Below are 23880 nucleotides of genomic sequence, written 5' to 3'. Positions count from 1 at the left end.
TTGTAAAGACAGCCATCAATTGTATGTCATATGCAGCAGCAGTAGTTCGAAAAGGCTACATCCTACATGAAGAGGAGATGCCACAACTAGTGCTCATCATTGTTTCCTTCATAATAGTTCCTTTCTGAACTATGTAACATATGTTTAATGCAATTTTCCTGAATGTATATTCTTGTTTACTTTCACCGTGATTGAATACGACAATCAGTCGCAATATATCTCAAAGATGTCTAAATTTGAGTGATCCAGGTGAAACAAAAGGGAGATGGATCCCTGTGCTTTTGCCAATAAGGCAGAAAGACGCTGATTTGTAAGAAAAATGTCATAGTGAATAAAGTTCATATTATCAATTGTTGTGTAATGTTTCAAGAGTTCCTAATCATTCATAATCCGGATGCCATAAGTTGTACCTGCATTCATTGTGTATTAGATGTATTAGCATCGAAATCAAAGATTCCGACTGCTCGCATTACAACATAGCCGCTTTTCTTCCGGATCTCCTCCTGCAGGAAAATTTTAAAAGCTTATGAATTGACCCCATAGTGTAAATAAGTACTACTTGATCCTCATTCCTCTGCATAGAAGAAATTCCGTGCTTACTTGACATCATGCAAGTTCACATGTTTATCAGATCAATTTATCACTTCTCAGTGTCGATATGAAACCCTTTGACAGAATAAGTAATGCGCAGGCGACAACACAGAGTTCATCGAAACTGTGCTTCTGCTGCTACAGTACTACAGGAAAACGTTAACTTTAGTTCTAATGATTTGGTATTATTTGATTGGAAGATTGATGATCAAAGCTTAAAGTCAAAAGACAAATCTTTTGGTGCTTAAGCAAGTCGAACCAAAACCATATTTGTCACACTCGGAGTTTGAGCCCCAAATTGGAGAAATGAGAGAGAACGTGATAGAAAAGCGTGTAATTTGGCAGAAGAGTGGAGAACTGCAGGCCCAAAAGTCTAAAGAGCAGAAATTGAAGAACAAAACAATCTGACATGACTAAGAAACAAGAAGAGCATCCCAACCGACTTTCATAAATAAAAGAGGTAATTCGACATACATGATCACGGAGTCGTGTGATGAGCACAGAACAAACTATTCTTTCGCCTTTTACTAAAGAATACCGTGTGCTGTCCACTCAAAGCGGCATACGCATATTTTTGAAAGGGTGTCCTCGTTGAATGCCCCCATCCCAATCCTAGTTCCAATAATTTCTTCTGGGTTTTTAAGATTTTATGTGTTAGTTGGCCTTCATCTGTGAACAGTTGTAGCTCAATTTTGGATAGAAACTTTGATAGGAACTTCAAATTTCGATTAAAAAGCATGAAAGACGACGACGTCGTTGAAGAAATAAAACTGGGTTGGCTTAACCACTCGGCAGCTGTTTCATTCTGAATAGCTCAACCACTCGGCAGCTGTTACATTCTGAGACATTAATTTCATATATTTATATAGCAGTCCATTATGTTAGGACGGATCATATAGAAGGGTTCAAGTTCGAACCCCTAAATAATATTAACATTTTCTGAAGTTTCGAGACCAAACCTCTAAATAATATTTGGCTTATTTTTTATTGACCAATAAAGTGGTGACACTGTATTTTATTGGAGAGAATTAATCTATAAATAAATGACCTGTGATCGAAATAAAATACTTTTAAAGTTTAATGACTATTGAACTAACTTCTGATTTTGATAGAACATGATTTTTTTTAAATGTTTTAAGTTGTTAAAATTTACATTTCTCGTTTTTATAAATAATTTGTCATGAACGATTTTAAAACGTTTTTAAGTGTAAAAAATAATCAGAAGTATTATTTAGTAAATTCACATTTTGAAAAAAATTTGTTTTAAAGCTCAAAACACTTGATTTTTAGCAAAAACTCCTTTCAGTCTCTAGATCAGTATCCCAATCTCGATACCAAAATTCCAGAGGCTTTTTGGTTTCGTACCATGGCCTTGGTATCGAGACCGGTGGGTGAGTATCGATACTAGTGGTCCAACGGCTATAAATTTGACTGTTGGAAGGCACGGTCTCGATACCAACATCCCAATATCGATACTAAATATGCATGTGAGCATTTAATGTTCAAAATTAGTGAATCCAACGACTCTATTTAATCCCCCAACGGCTAGTTAATGTTAGAAGACATAAAATGGACCAATAATCAAATGGAGAACATGAAGAAGATAATTGCAAGTTCAAACCAACATCAATAGAGTTTTTAGAGCAAAAATTGTCAAATTCTTAGTAACACACTTGTGAGCTACACTGCTAAATTTGCTCAAGTGTAACTTTTGGTGAGTGCTTAATTTATGCAAACACATTTACCTTTGTGAGGTTTCTCTTTTGTTTGCTAAATTTGTAATTACTCATTAGGAGAGTGTGTATTCAAGGTTTGTGGTTTAAACCTTGAAGTGTTTGTAAAGTTATATCTTATCCTCAAAGGTTTGCAAATCTAGTGGATTTGAAAAATCTTTAGTGTGAATACTAAGGTAGTAGATGTAGACTTAGTTTAGAAGTCGAACTACTCTAAATTCTGTGCAAAGTTTTTGTTAGGTATGGCTCATAAATATATCGGTAAAGAGGACAGGGGAAGGTACAAGGTTAATTTTGTAAATATGTATAATGGTTTATTTATTATAAATAGAGATGTAACCTAAACCTATGAGACATTGAATAAAACTTCTAGCGTCGCCTAGGCACCGAGGACGTAAGCACATTGCTGAACCTCGTTAAAATTATTTCGTTCTTTCGTTTTTCTTTTCCGATTCTTCAATAGTTTTATTTTCGATTGCTTCCCCCACAAAATTTTCAAAGGTCAATTCACTCCCCTCTTGATGGTTTTCGGTTGATCGATTCGAGGCTAACAATGACTCTAATACAAGTTTTAAAAATTCAAAGATGAAATTATAAACGATCTAAAATTTTGGTGACCATCATCAGTGTGGTTTACCTAACACATTATTCAAAGTGTATCAATTTTGGCTGCTTTAAAATATCCAACAATTTTGACTAATTAACTGAATTTTTGGTGTGTGTATATATATATTATATTTATGAGACTTGCATTTAAATTTATATATCACCAACAATATTAAAAATGACTTTCACCACTTCAAGTTTGAATAGGTTATTTTTAATTACATAATTACACCAAATGCCATCAAAATTTTAATCTATATCATTTTTTTCATTGAATTATATATTTTTAAATTTTAACACTAAATTTTAATTTTAACTTCAATTATAGCATTAACTTTTAAATCATTAACGGTGTGATATGTGACAATTTTTCCCATTGAATTTTAGTACGTGTATCTATTTTTTTATCAACCTTTTAAATGCTTCCATTATAGGCACTGGAATTTAGTCCGTCCGTGTATCATTTTCCCCAACAACTAATTTGACTATATATTGTTATTAAATTCAATCGTTGCCCATCATTGGCCATTATTAATCTCGAGATTTATACCAAAATATTCTTATCTCACTCCTCTTTAATTTCTTATTTTTCACGAAACTTATTCAAAATCAACGAAATCTAATCTAAAGGCTTAACGTTCTAACAAAATTATCTCCTCCAATAATCGTCTAATGAGTATTGTTTCAATGTATGTTATTAGTCTTCTTAAAAAATTTTCTCATTATTCGATTTTTCTAATAACTCTCTAATTTTTCATTCCGGAATAATCCTCCGAACTCCAAAAATAATAGTGAGTTTTATTGTTTAATATGATTAGTTTTAAAATATAAAAAAAATCTAAATTAAAAGTTGTAGTAGACGATGAGTTGAATTCATCGATATTTAGAATAATCGTAAAAGATGTAAAGAGGAAGAGTTTTCGTCGGTTACATTTTTTTAAACTTTGATGAAAGAAATTAAGTGAAATAAAAAATCATTATTTTTCACTTTCATAATAGTACACATTAATATCATATCAGTATAAAATCATCATATAATCTTATTATTAATGAGTTTTCGACTTAACGTTTTAACTGAAATGAAAATAAAATATAATGCTAAAATTATTTTTTAAAAATTTAATCGTAAAATTTATATATATAACTAAGTGGTAATTAATATAATTTATCATTTAATTAATGCACGTCCGGAACAGTACACTCAAGAAAAAGACAAGACGGCGGTAGCTTATTTTGTTTTACCAAGGACATGACCGGTTACAGAGTAGGGTCATTAATTTTACAGTCTTCCACGGCGGCGGCCAAGACATTTCTTCCTTTCCGATTCTAATGAACAATTTTAGAACCATGATATGGAGTTGGAATAAGAACAAGGTCATTTTTCCTCTTCACAGTCATGCCAAAAACTTCATCCATATCCAGATCCTCCCCTTTCATTCCATCTGGCAACGTCCAGTCAAAATGGAATAACAACTGCGCCAGTGGCAGCTCCAGATTGGGCGTCGCGAACGTGATCCCTGGACACATTCTTCTTCCGGCACCAAACGGGACGAACTCATAATTCGTTCCCATGTAATCGACTGAACCGTTGAGGAATCTCTCGGGGTAAAACTTGTCTGGGTCGTTCCAGTACTTTGGGTCTCTTCCCAGTGCCCACGCATTGACGAGGACTCTGGTTTTGGCTTTGGACTTCGTAGCCGTTGATTTCACAAGCTTCGTTGCATTCTCTGGGGAGCAACAATGGCACCGACGGCCGGATTCGGAAGGTTTCTCTGATGACGGCTTTCAAGTATTTGAGTTCATGAAGGCCTGATTCGTCTACGTTTCCTTTTGGTCCGAAGACTCGTCGTACTTCGGCTTGGGCTTCTTTCATAACCCTTGGGTGTTTAATCATTTCGGAGAGTGCCCACTCTACGTTGTCGATGATGTTTCACTTCCCTCCAAAAACGTCCTGAAAAAAAAAAACATAAAAAGATTCAGATTTTAGAACACGGGTTAACGAAGATCGGATGTATGTTTCGTGTTGTACTTGTCGGTGCAAAAGTTACTAACCACGATGACTGATTTGATGTTCTTGTCTCCCAAAGGGAACTCGTTCTCCTCTTGGATCCTCAAAAGCACATCAACAAGATCTTCTTGTTCAGCTTGTTCATCGCCATTTTTTACTCTATCCCTTCTCTCCCTGTGTTCCCTAATGATGTTCTCGATTATCTTATCGTTCTCCTTATGCATCTTCATGACTTTCTTCTCCACTCCATTTAGATGTTTAAGCACTTTAATGGAAGGGAAAAATCAGACACGCAAAATCCAGCAAGCAACTTAGTGAGTTCAGTAATACTGTCGATGTAAGTCTCTTGATCCTTGCATTTTCCACCGAACGCCGCTCTGGCAACCACCCCGTATGTCAAGGAGATCTTTGAGCTGAGGTTCACCGGTTTTCCGCCGCCTTCGTGTATCGTCTTCACGAGGTTGAGAACCTCTTCTTCCCTTATCGAGCGGAACGATTGGACCCTGGAGGCGCTCAACAGCTCGGTGGTGCAGACTTTACGGAGGTGTCTCCAGTAGGTGCCGTAGGGGGCGAAGGCGATGTTGGTGAAATCGTACGTGTAGATTTTGGGGACGTCAAGGGCCGGCCTGTATGAGAAGTTGATGTCGTGTGTCTTCATTACTTCTTCTCGCCCCTTCCGGAGAAAACGACGACCGTCGAGATTTCACCAAGCTGGAGATGCATGAGTGGTCCATGTTTGAGGGCCAAGTCTCTCAGGGTCTTGTGGGGTGAAGGGCTGGCGATTTTGGTGCAAATTCCCGATCACCGGCAATCTCCTCGGCCCTGGGATTGAATTCTTGGGTTTTGATTTCTTTAAACTTCTGAATATGAAGAAGGAGACAGCTCATTGGGATATGCCCTTGAATTTGTTGATTTATAAGATACTTGTAAGTACATACATGACAGGATAGAAACACATGTGATTGGTCACGTGCATGTGTTTGAAAGATCACATAAATTCCCAACCTTTGTTTGTATATAAAAATTTCAAAAGTGACTGCGCCATCTATTTATTTAATTATATGATAATAACTAGGTGAGTATGGAAAAACGTAAAGTCTATCCAGTGACGACGGAACAGCTTATTATCTTAAAATTTAATTTTTTTTCGATTATTATTTTATTGTATGAACGATAATTATCTTGAAATTTTATTTATATTAATTCTATTTAAAAATTTATATTATTAATATATATTTAATTACTATTAAAAATATTTCAAAATATACCGTTGAATTTATCAAACAAATCTATACTTGTCACTCTCGATCAACTTTGACTACCAACACCAAACTAATGAATTTCAGTTGGATTATTTTGAATAAATTATATTTCCATTTATAAAAGTAATAATATATATATTTTTAACATCGTTTTCATGTAAATTTCTCCAAATTGTGTATATTTTGGGAGTAGAGTCCATGATTGCTGGCTCTGGGTCAACAGAACAGCACACTCTCAAAATACAAAGGATCTTACCTTCGTTTACAATATAATTTCATGGAGAATAATATTAAATATAGCAGCTGAGATTGAAGTCGAGTGGCGTAGTCAAATTATTTGAATCCCACCAGCCCAACTTATACTAATCTATAATTTGTGGCGTTTCTTATTTTTTTGTTCATTATTTTAGTAACGTTTCTTCGCAGCTTTCATGTCTGCTTATTTTATTTTATTTGCTGCCTTCTGCAGATGACTTTTGGTCTATTTCATGGCTTTTAAAATGTGGAAAATTGCTTTAAACACCGCTAAACGTTGTTCCGTTTGAACTTTTAATTTATTAATTAGAGCATGAAATTTTATTTTTATATTCCATTCCGTTATTGATGTGATATGTCATAAACGCATCATTTTAGTGTTGGTGTTCTGATGCCCAAAACGATCATTTTAGATACTGAATTTTATGGATGTTTCGATTTTGGCACCGACTCTTTTAAACATTTTACTTTTTTTACATTGCACTTTCAAACCGATGTTGTTTATATTTAGAATTTAGTTAACTACTTATTATCATTGAAAATATTATTTTATAATCTATTATAAAGAAGATAAATAATGATCACTAATATTTGAGTAAATTTTAAAAGTAACAATTGATCAGTAAAAATATTGATTTATAACAAATCAATCACTTACTTTTAAGAGCCTTTACTGTAGTAACAAAATACTAATGTGGTACATTAAACCAACTAAATTAGCATCGATTGACCATGTGAGACACCTTTTGAGTGGCCGTTTGACTCTTCGCTCTTATTTTGTATTCTTCTTCCTTTTTTTTGCTAACACCAATGGTAGAACGCAAGAGGGGTTAGTGGGATCCATCTCTCAAAAAATATTTAAAAAAATATAATTTAAACTTGAAGTTTTTTTAAAATTTAATTTTGTCTCTTAAAATTTTAAAAATATTAAATTGTAATTTTTTAATATTCTTAATTAAACATTCTCTCATAATTTTTAAAATTCACATTAAGTCTCTCAAAATCTTAAAAAAATTAGACCCCATTTTTGAAAAAAATATAAGTTAACGTTTTCTAAATTTATTACAATTTTAATTTTAATTTCTAATTCACCAACTTCCGTCTATAATTAGCACTTTTTACTATGGCATGGAGATTATTCAAGCATGGGGCGTGTCTATTGCTGATTAAATTATTTATAAAACCCTCTCTTAGACTGGGCTTGCCTGACCTTCGAGATTTGTGGAAGGCATAGGAGACTCATATTACACCCGAAAATCTCTTCCTACCACAGTATTTAACTAGGGTGATAAACTGATAATATCATAAAAAAACTAATATTATAAGCCACTCTCCCCTGTTCTTTATTTTTTCCCTTTTGTTTTGAGTTTTTGTCGCTTTTTATAGATTAGATCAATTTTTTTACTTTGTTTAGTCGGTGGTGACACTGATTTTAATATTAATTGTTTCTCACGACACTCAGTTCTAATTTACGGTTCTTATTTGTCTTTTATAGTTTAATTCTTTTTTTGTGGTTCATTTCTTGATACAAACAGATTTATTCGTATCTATTTTTATTCGAGTCTTTTGGTTAGATTTTTAACCTTTTTCATGTATAGTCTTTATATGATCTAATGAGACTAGTTTCAATGTTATAAGAAAAGTCCAAATTATGTGTTTAGTTTACGATAATAGTTGTAAACTCTTATTATAATTTTTTAATAATACTAGCGGGTTCTATTAAAAAAAACTAGGGTGGTAATATTGACTATGGTCGATAGGGACGGAAGCATAAATTTTTGTAGCGTGAACTTAATAAGTTATATTAAAAATTCTAAAGATGTAGAGTTATAAAATTTTAGAGACTACGAAATTACGTCATTAATAGAAAATTTTAGAGACCGTGAAATTACGTAATTAATAGGAAATACAATGAAAATTGAAAATTCTAAGCGTGTGACCACACCCGATACCTCTCTGTCCATCTCTGGTACAGATCATAACTTTAGAGCTAAAATAGTATAAATCTACGTATTTCATGTGGGGGACGTACGGACTTCGATAAGCAGAAGCCATGATGAGAGCTTCATGGAAGTTTGTCAACATACTTGAAACCTGCGTTGAAAGAGTGATCTATTTAGATTCAGACACCATCGAAGAAGACATACAAAAGCTCTGGAAAATAAATTTGACAGGTTCAATAATACTGGAGCACCTGACCTGAGTATTGTAATGCAGACTTGGCCAAGTATTTCACAAGTGATTTCTGGTCAAACCCAAAACTTGTCGAGGTTTTCGAAGGCAAGAAAGCTTGTTATTTGATATTTCAATAGAGGTGTGATTGTTATGGGCTTAGGAAGGTGGAGACAAGGCGATTACACAAGGGAAATTGAGAAATGGGTGAGGATTCAGAAAGATAAAAGGATATCTTCCACCATTGTTGTTGGTTTTTGGTGGAGATGTTGAAGCCATCGATCATAGGTGGATCCAACTTGGTCTTGGGTGGGGATAATTCGGTGAACAGTTGCAGGCCATTGCACCCAGGTTCAGTAAGTTTGCTTCATTGGAGTGGGAAAGGAAGCCATGGGTGAGACTAGATACAAAGAGACCTTGCTCCGTTAACTTTACTCAAGACTCTAATAAGAATATCAAAATTGAAAGTGTATGTTCTCTAACTTTTTGAAAATTTTAACGTAGAGTTTGCAATTGCACGAGCTAGCACGGTTTTGACTTGAATGCTACTTTGAATTGCAGGGAGAAATCAAGCAATGGTGCCTGCTCATTATTAGGCAAACAATCTGAGTCCTCAGAAATAATCAAACTGTGCGAGTGTACGTAACATGTATATTCATTTTTTCTAACAAGTTTTTAATATATTTGGAGGTTCGTAAAATGATTATATTCCTTTTGGAAGATAGATTCGGGTCTAATATGAGTCTCCTATGCCTTCCACACATTCTCGAAGGCCAGTGGCTCTTAACGGCAAGTGATTGATTTGTTATAAATCGATAATGTTATCGTGTAATTTGTTAATTTTTAAATTTCAGTAGTAAAATAAAATTTACTCAAATATTAGTGACAATTTGTGTATTTTACCTTCATAAGAAATTACTAGGAATGTGATAGAAGTGTGAAGTATATATTTCTAGTAATAACACTGAATGAAGAATCCAGCAGACAAACTGACATCATGGGCTATAATAGGACCAAAATAACAGGAACGTTAGAATAAAAATACAAGCCAACAATGGGAAAACAAGAAGGTGAGGAAGAGAACTTGGGTCTTAGAAGCAGATGCGGGGTGCTGCTTATGAAAGGACCGAGAGAGATGGGGAGGGATAAAGATTGCTTCTTTTGGGAATCGACAAGATAAATGACTAACATTTCCCCATAATTAGGGTTCACTTAAACATAGTCGAATATTGTTGTGATTTTAACTTCGCCGGTTACGGCAGCTGCAATTCCCACTCTATGCCATGCATTGTAGGAGCCACTGTCCCGAAAAAGATGACTACTGAGATATTTTCACCTAACATCAATTTCTAGAAACTAAACGTCTAACTCAACTAACTCAGGTCTCCAACTAAGTTTCAGTTTCTGCTGGTTTATTTTGAGTTGGATGTAGGGATGGGCACGGGGGGCGAGTTTTTGTCCGTCCCGACTTCTACCCGAAAACATACATGTAAAACTCGATCCTGTCCCGCTCCGAAGAATTTTGAGTTTTTTTCAGTCCAGAATTCCTATTCGTTTTTGGGGTGATCGTGTTCTCACGACTACTTACCTCATCAACAGGTTGCCATCACCCAGATTGGATAACAAGTCTCCCTATGAAATTTTGCATGGTCATCTTCCTGATTACGGTCGTTTAAAAACTTTTGGTTGCCTTTGTTTTGTGTCTACGTTGAAGTCACATAGAGACAAATTTTCGGCTCGTGCTCTTCCAGCAATTTTCCTTGGTTATCCACCAGGAGTAAAGGGCTACAAAGTGTATATTTTACATTCTCAGAAGATTGTGGTTTCGCGCGATGTTGTGTTTCATGAGCACATCTTTCCTTTTCATAATATCACTGATTTGGATCATTCTTTTGATCTTTTTAAATATTTTTCTTTACCAATTATTGCTAATGATTTGCTGGACATTCCTTCACAGCAGCATCCGAGTTCTGATGAGGAACTTGTTGCTTGCTCTCATGATTCTGAACAATCTGAACATGATGTTCCTATTTTCAGTTCTCAACAACCTCCTGATATTGATGATGAGATGGTTTCTGGTTCTGTTGAAGAATGGACGTCTGGTTCTTCTGTTGTTCCTGAGGTGGCTCCATGTACCAATTCTGTTGTTCCTCGACGATCTGCTTGAATGGTTCAAAAACCATCATACCTTCAACAGTCAGCTGCCACATCATCTCCATGTCAGCTTCCACATCAGATGCTGACTAGATGCCATGTTGGAGGTGTCATCTCCCCAGTCGTGCCCACTAATCCGACCATAATCCAGAAAAATAAAAAATTGCACGGTTTCGTTGTTGTTAACATAATTTCTGGAATTTAATGTCCTTTATCGAAAATGAACGAAAAGGCTCAAGTTAAGTTCTTTTTGGCTGTTGCCTACTGTTCTGTAACAGATTTCTTATAAATTCCACATTAACTATTGAATTCCTCTCATTTTGGATGTTCATGCGAAATTTCTCATAAAGTTTTATCTTTGCATCACAAAACATCAACTTGGGATCTTTCCGGGAAAATTCCAATGTGTTTGGAACCTAATTTACTTCTACTAGTAAGCATTTTAAATTGGATTTCAAACTTGGCATCTCAGGCTTATTAGTGAAGAGCCATAGCTCAACACCAGATTCCTATAGAATCGTCGTAATTTCCTTGAAATCGGTAAATTTCCGGTGTCTATAGCATCATTTTCTAGCTCTATAAAGTTATTTAAATGTTTAGAAAGACGTTTTAACTATGAATTTTCATGTTGTAATTGCTTCCATCAGGTGGTCTTAGTCATAACAATGGCTTCCAACGCTGCAAAGCAAGCCAAGTTGCCAATGGCTGCTTCAGGCTCTCCAAACTTAGCAGATGATGAAATGATCCCAAGAGAAAACCACTGGAGTTGCAATGCTGCTTCGGTCGCTGGGAATATTGCCATTCCGAATGCTATTAGGACCGTTCTCCCGGACCTTAAGGAGCTCGGGAAGTACTACGGTATCTATACGAGTATCGAACACTATGCCTTTTGGTATTGAATGACCAGATTAGAGGGAAAAAAACAAATGATTTCATTGATTCTCTTTACATGTGTGTGGTGACAATGACCACCATTGGTTATGGAGACCTTTACCCCCCGGTATCATTTCGCAGTTGGTGTGCAGTGTTCTCATCGTCGCGGGGTGATGTTGTTCGGAATAGCAGTGAAAATAGCTGCCAAATACTTGGTCTACAAGCAACAAGCAGTGCTGCTCAATGCCCTGCATGTGGCTCGGAAAATCGGACGATGGAAGCCCTTAAAGAGATTGAATCCCTGAATATAGACTACACCAAGTGTATGATATCATTGATCGCCATGGGAGTGCATCTCGTCATCGGGATATTCGTGCTGTGTACCGTCGAAAAAATGGAGTACGATGATGCATTCTATTGTGCTTTTAGCACCATGACAACTGTAGGGTTCGGAGACGAGATCTTCTCGACCCTATTTGGTCGAATGTTCGGCATGATATGGATATTCACAGGAACGTCCTGTTTAGGCCAGCTGTTCTCTACTTGGCAGAGGTTATACAGATATTGAAGCAAAGAAATTTGCGAAGTGCATCATTGCAGGCAACGTTATTGACAGGAACGAAGCTGTTGATGCCTATGTTCATGTGTAAAATTACTATGTTTTACTCCCACAAAATCACTTCATTAATACGTTGTTAATGTTGTCAATCGTTGGAAAACGTTAAGTATAATGTACTTCTATTGAATAATGATAGGATTTTTTCTTACGTTAAGGAATAAATTTGTTTATTGGCTTGTTTATAAATTGTTTATCAACTCGTTTATTATGTTATTCATTTTCCTTTATTCTTTTACTAAGGGTATTCAGCTAAAGTAATGGGCACAATAGCATAAGAAGTATTGATGACGATGAACCGTAGATAAATGAAATATCATGACTAACCGTAGATAAATGCCAACAAGCTAGCATCTTATCTTGATGACGATGAACCAAGAATGCTGAATTTTGAACAACCTGTCCTGCAGCATCAACAACAAACTCATCTGGAATTTTATAATCTTCAGAGATACGACTCAACAAACCATAACCATCAATGATTAGCATCACTCGATGCTTCCATAGAATGTAAGTACTTTCAGTCAATTTTACCGTGTCAAGTTTAGGAAGTTGCTGAACATAATAGGAATTTGAAGAAACAATCGACACGTTACCACCTGAGCTGTTAGATCGGCCATTATTCACACCCGGAGGATCTTGACTTGTTCTTGAATCAGGACTCGCATCAGGCGGCTTACTAGTGTTGGAGCTAGTATAAGGACTTGGAAAAAATCACACACACAAAAGAACAAACAGATGGAGTGCAACCACAAACAATCACCTTCTAGTTACAAACTTCACTCAAACAAACCTTCGAACAGAACAAGTGTAAGGACCACCAGCCAATTTGACACAACAATTAGGGACCAGAAAACTCCAAGCAAAGAAGCTGAAAAAAAGAATCGCTACTAAGTCTCAAAGACACAACACAAGAAATCAATGATACACAGTCTTCGATCAAAGAAAGATACCAAACAATCACTAATCTGCTCTTCAAACAATGAGTCGCCACGAGTCAGATGTCCACATGACTCAACAGATAATCCTTGAAACAAAGCTAGACCGAACCGATCGAATTCAACACTATTTACTCCTTAGCCAATTTGATGCCGGAGATAAAACTCTTGCGATCAACAAATCAGTTCAGGACCCATTTTTGAGTCACCTGCTTGACTGCACTTATAGCGATCTTTTTCAACTACACGAGACATTTTTTTGTTTCATAAAAAACCATTAGTTTGTTATTAATGATAACAAGCAAGAGTATGGACTAGATATCTTAATAATTATTCATGTGTTAGATTATTTATTAGGGTTATGGTCTTCAAGTTACAATTTTTTTTTGATCTCTCATCTTCAGAATAGTGAATGTATTTATTAGGGTTTGTGTGTGTATATATATATATATATTGTTTAAACTAGATTTGAAAAAATAAAAACACATCAAAATGAAAAGAAAAAAAACTAACACCATATGGAATATTATATGTAACACAAGACAAATAAACAGTTTGTCAACTCTATTACAGTACCATGGAACTTGAATCAAACTAAACTCAGGTCATTGTTGAAGCTTGAAAATGCAGCTGAATTTGTTAGCATATTTAACTCACGAATCCAGAAGCTTCTGCAAATTCAAACCTTCTTCATAAATGTTGCCTCCGATTTTCCAATGAAGTATCAACTGTCCCTGTCCCTATCCCTGTTCACCCAACACATTCTGAAACACCTTGGAGTTCAATTTAACTAGGTGCATTACACACACTAGTGACATCTTAACAACCTTGCTCTAGCTTGTTTCATGGTTCCTCGTGAGTTCCATTGGAGTACTCCTCACCTGCACCACCAGGCGCTCCATTCGATAACCGATTTGTGCTGGTAGAATTCGAATATGGAGAATATGTGGAACCAGGGCTGCCTCGTGAATAACGGTTTTTTGCAGCTGTGCTACTCCTAGTAACCTTGAGACGAGCCTTTCTACCCTGCGCCATAAAATACAAGGAATTTCATCATTTTTTAAGGTATGCCGTTCGATGATGATTACTGCAGTAACTCAATCGCAGTCATAGTATATCATCATGGATGCAAAAGGAACATTATACTGAATTCAAATAAGACAATGTATATGATAGAATCACCTTTCCCAAGCATTTCTCCAAGTGAGAAGCAAACCTCCCTGCAGCAATTGATCTTCCACAGTTCATGCATTCAAATATTTCACTGACAACAGAAGGGTGTGTTTGTCCAAATATATCCGCCACATACTTGTTATTTGTTTCACCGCTGTTATTAGGATCAGCTACCCTTGCTCGGGCTTGTGCCGATAACCTCATTTCTTCTTCCTCTTCCTCCAGGTTACGATCAAGGCCCAACTTTGCTATCCGGTGACACTCATGCAACATCAACAATTATGGAATCCAAGAGATCCCCAAAAAAGTGAGATGAAGCTGCAAAGAATTCCATCCAAACAAGAGAAGTTGTCCAATTGAATCATCAGAAAAGCATGTCTCAATCTTCTAAATGAAGGCTGGGGGAAAACATGGACAGACCCTTAATCTTGTTCATCTCATGTACGTAAAATCATGAATTACTGAACTGAGAGAACAGGGTCAAAGAGGAAAAGAGTCAACTGAGAGAACAGGGTCACCCGAGTATTATCTTCATCTGGTAGAGACATGAGTTCTAGATCAGATAACCTTAGCTCTAAACAATAGCCCAATTCAAGCTTCAATTAGAGTAGGAAAAGCCTACCAATCACACACCGCAAGCACATGAATTTGTTAAAAAAAATTAAGCGATATCATCAAATAGAAAAAAAGAAAATCCAAAAAAAAAACCTAAATCAAATGCTACTCCCAACAATAAACTAACATAAAAACAAATTAAAAAATGAAAATAAACATGTAATCATTAAAACGGCAACAATGATAATAAAACTTAATAACAACCACCAGCAGTTATTTGATGATAAATTCCATCAAATTAATCCGCAATCCTTTATCACAACTCCTTAATATGGCAAAATGCAGATTGATTTTTAATGTTTACTTAGATAAATACATATTTTTTTAAGAACGAGAATAAACTGATCAAAAATCAATTTAACTCTTGCTTTTCCTTCTCTTCCAATTTTCTGTTCTATAGGATATCCTTTTAATTTAAATCTTTTGCAATTAAAGTTAGATAATGGTATTTTTTAATAATATCAACATTTTAAATTAATAACCATTCATAACTACAAAATATTTAAATCTTTGCAATTAAAGTTAGATAATGGTATTTTTTAATAATATCAACATTTAAATTAATAACCATTCATAACTACAAAATATTAAAATTCTACACTAAAAAAGATATCATATCTAAATTTAAAATACACTTTGCATAAATGAAAATGAACATGATTAATAATCAAATAGAACTTTTAAAAAAATTATTATATTCCAAAGATTTTAATTTTTATGGGAAAAACATAACTTTATAATATAATAATAATAATAATAATAATAATATATACTTGCATCTAATAATTTTATGGGGAAAAACTCATTTTTTATTTTATGAAAAGGTAGCCTCAAACTTGCCTAAAAAAAACTGATTAGGAGTGCAGTACAGTTTGGGACTTGAACTTCAAATGTCAGTGGAATCAACATTGGCCACATTCAAGCATTTTATGTTACACTAAATTACGACATTTCTCGTACCAGATAACAATGCTCCTACAACAATCCTCTGCTATGTTTAGCATACAATTCTTTGATCAGAAAACAAGACTGCCAACCAATATTGATGTTAAGGTAACTGTGAGATTGTCATCAAGTTCAGTACTAATCGGAAGCGACTCCACAAGTGCTGAGGCAACAGAGAGACGAAAAAACCCAAAACAATCTCCATACTCTCTTCAATATACCCAAAGTAGGAAAAATAGTACATAAACCTGTTACAACATGGCTTGGAATTAAACAAAACTAAATCACAGAACAAGGAAAAGAGATATTCTAGACAAAACTTACCCAACGGAGGTCAAAAAACCAGCTGTTGCCATTGCAGCACTACCAGCTACGGATTTGTTCTTATTGTAAGGAAGTTTTTGTCCGCCAAAACGCCCCCACATATCCGCAATGCCTTAAATAGGAAAAGATAGTTATCCAACTATGCATTTGATCAAAAAAATCACCACAGATATTCAAAGTAAATCACCCCATTCAAAATTGCCAAGAAATGCTGAAACGTTCACTCGAGCAGCTTTAAGTGTAGCTAATTCAGGAAAGGAGAAAATAAATAAATAAATTACTTAATTAGCTGCCTATTACCATCTCCAGCACAAAGGTTGCATATTGCAGCAATTGCGATTGGTGAAGTCCTCCAGTAAAGTGCACAAGCCAAAGTAATTGTTGCGGCATAGAGTGGGTCCTTTAAGAAGTTCCCTGATGTAAGGGATGAGTTAGCGAAAATTTAAAGAAGTCATAAGAAAGGCAGCAAACAAGAAATGATCCATAAAGGGGTAACAGATAACACTATTTTCCCTCCTTAATGATCTGTTATCTCAAAAGACGGCTCATTTGATGCCTAGATGATATACAACTCCATTTGCTGGATTAAACAACAGGAAATTGTCAACTTCACACACAAGAAAAAGTTCGATGGATTAGTTAGCTAAACTGATCTCCGATGAAGCAAATACCCAAACAGAGAAAGCTACTCACAAGAAATATCGCTGATACTTTTAACATATAAATAAATAAACTATGATTTCATCTTCATCCTCACCTGTAATCCCCATATCTGCTCATTGACTTCACAGTGGCTTCATCTTTCCATATTCCAGAACCTACAAGAAGCATCCGTATAATGTGGATGGCAGGCGTAACAGCTGCTAAAATTGCTCCACGATACCCAGAACTGCAATGAAAAGTGTTAACTATTTCATCAGGGAACATCTGGTAAAACAAGATAAGACGCCTCAATGAGAAGACAACCTGAATAATGGCCAGCAAAGCATGAAAACTAGCCCAATGCTTATATGCACAAGCTTCCGATTCAGTTTCTGAACAAGAAAGAAAAAGGTCATGAAACTGTTAAAAAGGAAATTCTGCTAAGAAATTTCTCTTTCTGATAGACAAGTTTACCTAGGAACAAACTGTATACTTGTAACATGTAAGCATCATTTCTAGATAGAATTGAACAGAAAAAGATTGTTTATGAAGGATAGCATGTGACATGCAAATTAAGCATAAAGTAGTAAACGTTATGAAATGGTGCAGTTAGATGCCAATGGGAGATGAGAAATGCGACTAATTTGTAATAGTTCATACAACCATAAATCCAAAAAATACACAGATTTACACAATATGAAATACAATATTTCATCAAGCGCTCTCCGGGAGCAGGTAAAACTTTTTCATGATGCAGAGCAAAGAGCAGACAATCTAAGATGATAAAAAAAATAAGGCAATTACAGAAATTAATTTCCTGAAGATTGAACTGTAGGGCCAATTAGTAATTGATAATCGATATGATTAATTATTACTGTTAAACTCTCATTGGAAAAAGGGTAAAAAAAACCCTAAGCATTGATGGCAACAACTCCGTGTTTGGGTAACATTAGAATTGGAAGGGGTTGGGATCAGCCAAATCCTAAAATCTGAAGTTTGATGCAATCGAAAGAAAGCATCTTTCAGTAATGAAAGCAAAGCCCCTAATTGAGATGAGTATGAGAAACGAAGCAGAAAGCGGCGGCGGAAAAAAAAGAAGTCAGAGAAACCATCGGGTTCGACTAACAGTCTTAAACATCACCAATAATATCTCCCTAAAAGTTTAGCTCAAATGAAATATTACCTTACCAGAAACGAAAAATACTAACAGTAAGTCTGCAATATTGTGAGTATTTAGGTGGATACAGTTACCCAAGCAAGCTCTTGCCGACATACCGGAAGAAGAATGTTTTACTCGAACTAAGAATATATTGAAAATACGTGTATCTGAGTTTTGACCTGGTCAAACAGGCCGCGTTTGGCGGTCTCCTCCCAGACACGGAGGACAGAGAGAGCGATGAAGCCGCTAACGACGGTGGCGCAAGTGTCGGAAAAGACCGGATATTGAGGAAAGATCATGGCGGCAACGGGAGGGCTTGGATTTCGGCGTACTTTTCGGGAATTTGGTAATCGAAAAGTGGAACGGCTAATAAAAAGGGTGTCGTTGGCAGCGGAGTAGGAGAAGAAAGGAGGGGGAAGCTGAATGTCAAAGAGCAAGGGCTTGAGCTTGGGAATGGCTGTAATTGAAGAGGAAAAAGGGACAGGTGTTGCAGCCATTTGAATTTAATTTGAGTTCCCCTCGCCTCGTTTTGTTTTTCAGACATTTTGGTAGTTTTCAATTGGCTTAATTAGGGATGTAAATGACACGAGATATATAGTGAGTTATTCGAGATCAATTCGATTAAGGTTTGATAAATATTCGGATTGAATGGACTTGACTCGAGCTCGAACTCGACTCGATTTCTTAACGAGCTGAAACGAGCTACTCGATATTCGACTTGAAAAGCTCACGAACAGCTCGAAAAAATGTAATATTATAATTTTAGATATTTTAAAATTACATTATTAAAAATACATTATTGATAATTATAAAATTTTAAAAATATATTAAAAATTCTATAATACAACTAAGACATCATCCCTTATAATTATGTGATAGGGTTTATGGTTTAGTGTTTAGAGTTTATGGTATAAGTTAAGGTTTAGGGTTTAGTATTTAGAGTTTAGGATTTGATGTTTAGGGTTTAAGTTATGTACATGAAGCTAATGAAGTTAACATGCTTGTCGCGTTGGATCCCTGGTGAATGGTACAAGCAACAGATTTGGATAGGTCATCAATTGACCATGAAGCTTGATGAGCAGGAGCAGGATATGTGACCTAGAAACATCAATTAAGAATCCAATTAATTGATATCATATGTTACAACACAATAGCTAAATATGTAGGAAGCATCTCATCAACAACAGATTTACCTCAGCAACAGATTGTGCAGACCGCAACCGTTTCTTTGACAGTATATTTGACTGTGTTCTCGGACGTTTCAATGTCTTATATGCAATTGATTCTGTAAATGCAGCTTAAACAAAATGCAGCTCGTACATTGCTGGAACATTGGGAGCCAAGGTCGAAACCTGCTTAAACAAAGAGCAAAAAAATGGGAATATAATTTGATTCTGTAATTCAAAACAACACCTCCATGAAGTATTATATAAAATACTAGTTAAAGTTCAACAAAAGAAAACAAATTCTTATCAGCGCGAAAGCAAAAGGCGAGAAAGACAAGCATTAGGTACATATTAGGGTGAATTAAAAATGAATATAAGCCAGCTTGATTCTGCATGTTGAATGTTGATGGCAGATCAATCACAAAAGTACCGTGTGTAAGTGAAAATCATGAATTTATTACAACTAAACTAGTATTTAGTCCAATCAACTTACAAATTGATTTTTCATAAATTCTGAAACTAAATTCGTTAAAAAAAACTTGATATTTTTCATCGGATTGATTATAAAAATCAGAAGATAAACTAAAAATCATACTAGAATCCAGTAGAAGTAATCCTTGAAGATATCAACCATCGCCAAATGGTAAAATAAGATGCAAAAGTAAAACAAAACAAAGTGGCAGAAGCAAGCTATATTAGAGAGAGAGAGAGAGAGGAACCACATCACCCCAGGAAATCCCGAGCTGGGACAGGGTAGAATCGAGCTTGAGACAACGTTGATGCGTCAGACTCCATGTGAACTTAAGAAAACCATAAACAAGCGATGTTCTGTCTCTGTAAACCTTTGCAGCTCTCTCTAGGAAGCTAATGGGTAGGGATGGAAAACAGGCGGGTTGAGTGCGAATACCCCCTCTCTCATCCCCATACCACCTAATATTTTTCAATCCACCACCCGTCCACCACCCATGATGGGTACAAATTCTCAAATCCACACCCGCCCACACGGGTACATTTTCAAATCCATCCTCACACCCACTACCCACTAGCGACATACCCATCTAGACCCGCCTGACAGCAAACTAATGGGATGTTGGAGTTGGTTCCCAGACAGTTCGTGATGGGGTAGCAGCGCATGCTTCAATTTGTCAAAGGAGTGGCTCTACGAATGTTATGGAGACATATTGTAAGGAGCATGTAGTCGCAGAGCTGGATTGTTGTGTTGCTTTCGATGTTAATGCTCATAATGCGCCTAATACGGGTTTTGAGGGGCTAAAGAACATGGAAACTGTTGTTTTTGATGTTAATGCTTATAGTACGTCTAATTTGTGTTTGGATGGGCAGCATGGGCTAAAGAACATGAAAAGTGACGTGGTTAGTGGGATTATGGGTTTAATCAAAGAGACCAGATTAAAGACTAAATATCCTTAATATTTGGTTAAATTATATGTTATATATTATATAATATTAAAATTTATAGATTAATCTCTAAAATTACACCTAAATTCATAATGGTCCAAAATTTAATAGATATTTAGCTGGGCGGGCGGATGTGGGGTGGGCGGATGTGGGGCGGGCGGATGCGGGGCGGATGTGGGGCGGGTAATGGGTTTGAGACATTACCCGCCCACCACCCACGACGGGTACCACTTTATAAATCCACACCCGCCCACTACCCGCTAAAATTATACCCATCCCCGCTCCAATTGGAGCGGATGTGGTGCGAAATTCACGAAACTGTACCCGTTTTCCATCCCTACTAATGGGGGACAAAGGCACGTAATTGGCGGACCAACGGCGGAGACCCTTCATCAATTTCCATGACCCTGGGTGTTGAAGATCATCATCATTACCAACATCCCCTGCAAATCGAGAGAAATGACTATAATTTTGAGCAACGGATGAGTCGAGCAGGCGGGTGGTAGTGGGTAATATTCGAGTTCGAATATTTCAAGAAGCGGATCATGGTCGACGAAGAAGACAAGAGTAATATCAAAGACTGAGTAATATAGTGGACTCGGTAGAGATAAAGAGAAGAGATAAAGGCTCCTCGTTAGTCCAAAGGCTTTTGAATTTATATCCCACACTAGAAGCTGAAGAGAGTTAGAGCATTGGAGAGCAGTTATAAAAGGAGTGGACTAAACGCCTCTGTTAATAACTTAAGTATATCTTTCTCAGCCTTTTGGCTAAGATCAAGTGTAGTGTGTGTTTATTAGCTTAATATCTGATACGTAGGCTAATGGCTCATCCGGTATTAAATTTATTTTTGAGGGTGAGAACCTTTCATAGTACTCGAGTTTGAATCGAGCTCAAATTCGAGCTTCAATCGAGTTCTTGAATTTTTTTGAGTTCGAGCCTTTTCAAGTTCGAGTCGAGCTTTAATATTATTTTTCGAGTTCGAGTCGAGCTTGAAAATTTCAGGCTTACGTCGAGTACTTTTGAAAGTTTTCTAGTTCGAGTCGAGTTCGGCAATACTCGAGTTGACTCGGCTCGTTTACACCCCTAGGCTTAATGCCCAAATAAGTGCTAAAATTATGCTTTTTCCAAATAAATGTCTTTGGTTTTTCTTTTTACATATCTAGACGTCTAACGTTACAAATGTTATCCTTTTAGGTATTCAAGTCGTCAACGTCCTTTTCCTGTTAAGTGTCATGTGTCAACACCTGATTATTTTGAAATTTATTTTTTATAAAAAAATATTAAAAATACTATTTATTATGTTTATAAAAAACCTTAATTTACGTTTATAAAGGTATCTTATATTATAAAACAACCCAAAATACTAAATCCTAACCTTAATTCGTCGCCGCCGCCGATGTAGTCTTTGACATCATCTTAGTTATATATCGTCGTAGTTGTCGTCAAAATCACGTGGAATCACGATTTTCATCCTATGTTTGTGAGATTTTAAAACGTAAATTTATGGTCGATTGATCGTCAACCGGCAACGATTTCATAGGGGTTATGGTCGTCGGGGAGGGGAGGTCGGGTGGAGCTTCGTCGACAGTAAAGGGTGGCGTACGACGTGAGTTTAGGGGTTGAAATGAAAGTTTTCAAAGTTTAGGGGTTATTTCAAAATTTATGTTTTTTCTTTTTTAAAAGTATATAATTTTATTTTTTAAAATTTGATATAAAATTTTTAAAATTACCAGGTATTGACACGTGTCATTTAATGGGAAAAACTAATGGTGTTGATGACCTGTGTATCTAAAAGGGTAATGTTTGTAACGTTAGACACCTAGATGGGTCAAAAAAGCCGTAGGCACTTATTTGACACAAAAAGGATAATTTGGGCACTTATTTGGAAATTAAGCCTTTTCAATTTAAAGCTAGGCCAAGTCTCGCGGGCCAGAAGGCGGAAACTCAACTTCGTAATTTTCGATATTACCATTAGCCACACATACAACTCATTAATATTTGTCCTTCAAAAATTCATGAATGCAGTTATTGCTCATTAATATTTGTATCATTAATATTTGTTGTTTTTTATGAGACTATTTTCCCTACGACATCCAAATCAGACACTCATTCCTCTAATGGGTCAATTTATCTTGTACCCGGAGCAAGACATATTTGTCATCTACCCTTTGCTCGTGTTTCTAGTCACGGTGATCTGTCCCCAGCAGGCTCGTCTCTTCCCAATCTCAGTCTGACAGTTGACGTTGAGTGATTAATGTCTCGAGCAGCAAGATGAGGGCAAAGATCCTTCCCATCAACTTGACGATACTATGTATGTTGTTGATGGCTCGGTTGACTGCTCTCAGGCTACTCCTCTTGCCCATGTTCCTGATCTTTGCAACTGTCACCCTATGATCACACGCAGCAAACATGGCATCTTGAAACCAAAATTATTTGTTGCAACAGTTGATGAACCAGTGCCCATTCATCAAGCTTTATCTCATCCCCACTGGAAACCTGTTGTGCTAGCTGAACATGATGCCTTGTTAAACAATGACACATGGGAGCTTTCTCCTTTGCCTCGAGGACGAACTGTGGTAGGATGTAAGTGTTTATTCAAAATCAAACGGCATTCGGTTGCCCGTTATAAGGCTCGCCTAGTTGCTAAAGGTTTCTTACAAGTGTATGGCTATGATTTCACTGAAACTTTTAGCCTTGTGGTTAAACCAACCACGATGAATGTCATTTTGTCGCTAACAGTCTCGAAAGGATGGCAACTTCGCCAAGTCGACATAAATAATGCCTTTCTTAATGGAGAACTTAGCGAGGAAAGTATACATGACACAACCTCTGGGTTTCAAATAGGTTGCCAGCGATGGATCTCGCCTTATATGTAAGCTGAAAAAGGCGTTGTACGGCTTGCAACTGTTGGGGAAATCGGGTTATTTCCCACATGAACGTAGTTTCAAAATTGACCTAAAATGTCAAGATCAAAATCACCAAAGGTTGCACAACAGATAAACCTGTAAAACTATTGAATATTGAAACACAATGGAAAAGTTGAATAAAAACAATAAAGGAGAGAACACACCAATTTTATGAAGTTCGAAGAGAATATCGTCTACTCCTCGGGCACCACACCGGATGATAACTTCACTATATCACAAATATTACAACAAATGGAATTCTTTAGAATTCCCAAAGTGGGAGAATGAAGAATACAAGAGGAAGAAAGAACTTGCTTTTGGGATGA

General features: G+C 36.1%; 1 protein-coding gene, 2 non-coding genes and 4 pseudogenes across 3 annotated transcripts; 3 read left to right on the top strand and 4 right to left on the bottom strand.

Moving 5' to 3' along the window:
• Positions 1-1075: 1075 nt before the first annotated feature.
• Positions 1076-1191, top strand: LOC120164661. The gene has a single exon (XR_005519754.1). It is a non-coding gene; the product is annotated as a U5 spliceosomal RNA (small nuclear RNA).
• Positions 1192-4251: 3060 nt separating this feature from the next.
• Positions 4252-4854, bottom strand: LOC120164606 (annotated as a pseudogene).
• Positions 4855-4860: 6 nt separating this feature from the next.
• Positions 4861-5596, bottom strand: LOC120164605 (cytochrome P450 71D8-like). The gene is made up of 3 exons (XM_039174294.1): positions 5269-5596; positions 4983-5203; positions 4861-4881 (listed from the first exon to the last, which is right to left on the bottom strand). The coding sequence occupies exons 1-3, from the start codon at positions 5594-5596 to the stop codon at positions 4861-4863; spliced, it is 570 nt and encodes a 189-aa protein (XP_039030225.1).
• Positions 5597-11258: 5662 nt separating this feature from the next.
• Positions 11259-12355, top strand: LOC120164647 (annotated as a pseudogene).
• A 1522-nt stretch (positions 12356-13877) lies between these two features.
• Positions 13878-14715, bottom strand: LOC120164604 (annotated as a pseudogene).
• A 1172-nt stretch (positions 14716-15887) lies between these two features.
• On the bottom strand, positions 15888-18579 carry LOC120164648 (annotated as a pseudogene).
• Positions 18580-21394: 2815 nt separating this feature from the next.
• On the top strand, positions 21395-21589 carry LOC120164660. The gene has a single exon (XR_005519753.1). It is a non-coding gene; the product is annotated as a U2 spliceosomal RNA (small nuclear RNA).
• Positions 21590-23880: the final 2291 nt, after the last annotated feature.

The sequence above is a fragment of the Hibiscus syriacus genome, unplaced genomic scaffold, assembly GCF_006381635.1.
Source record: "Hibiscus syriacus cultivar Baekdansim isolate YM2019G1 unplaced genomic scaffold, ASM638163v2 tig00111540_pilon, whole genome shotgun sequence".
Classification (NCBI taxonomy): Eukaryota; Viridiplantae; Streptophyta; class Magnoliopsida; order Malvales; family Malvaceae; genus Hibiscus; species Hibiscus syriacus.
The sequence above is the reverse complement of the archived record's forward strand: the minus strand, read 5'-3'. Positions and strand labels throughout refer to the sequence as shown.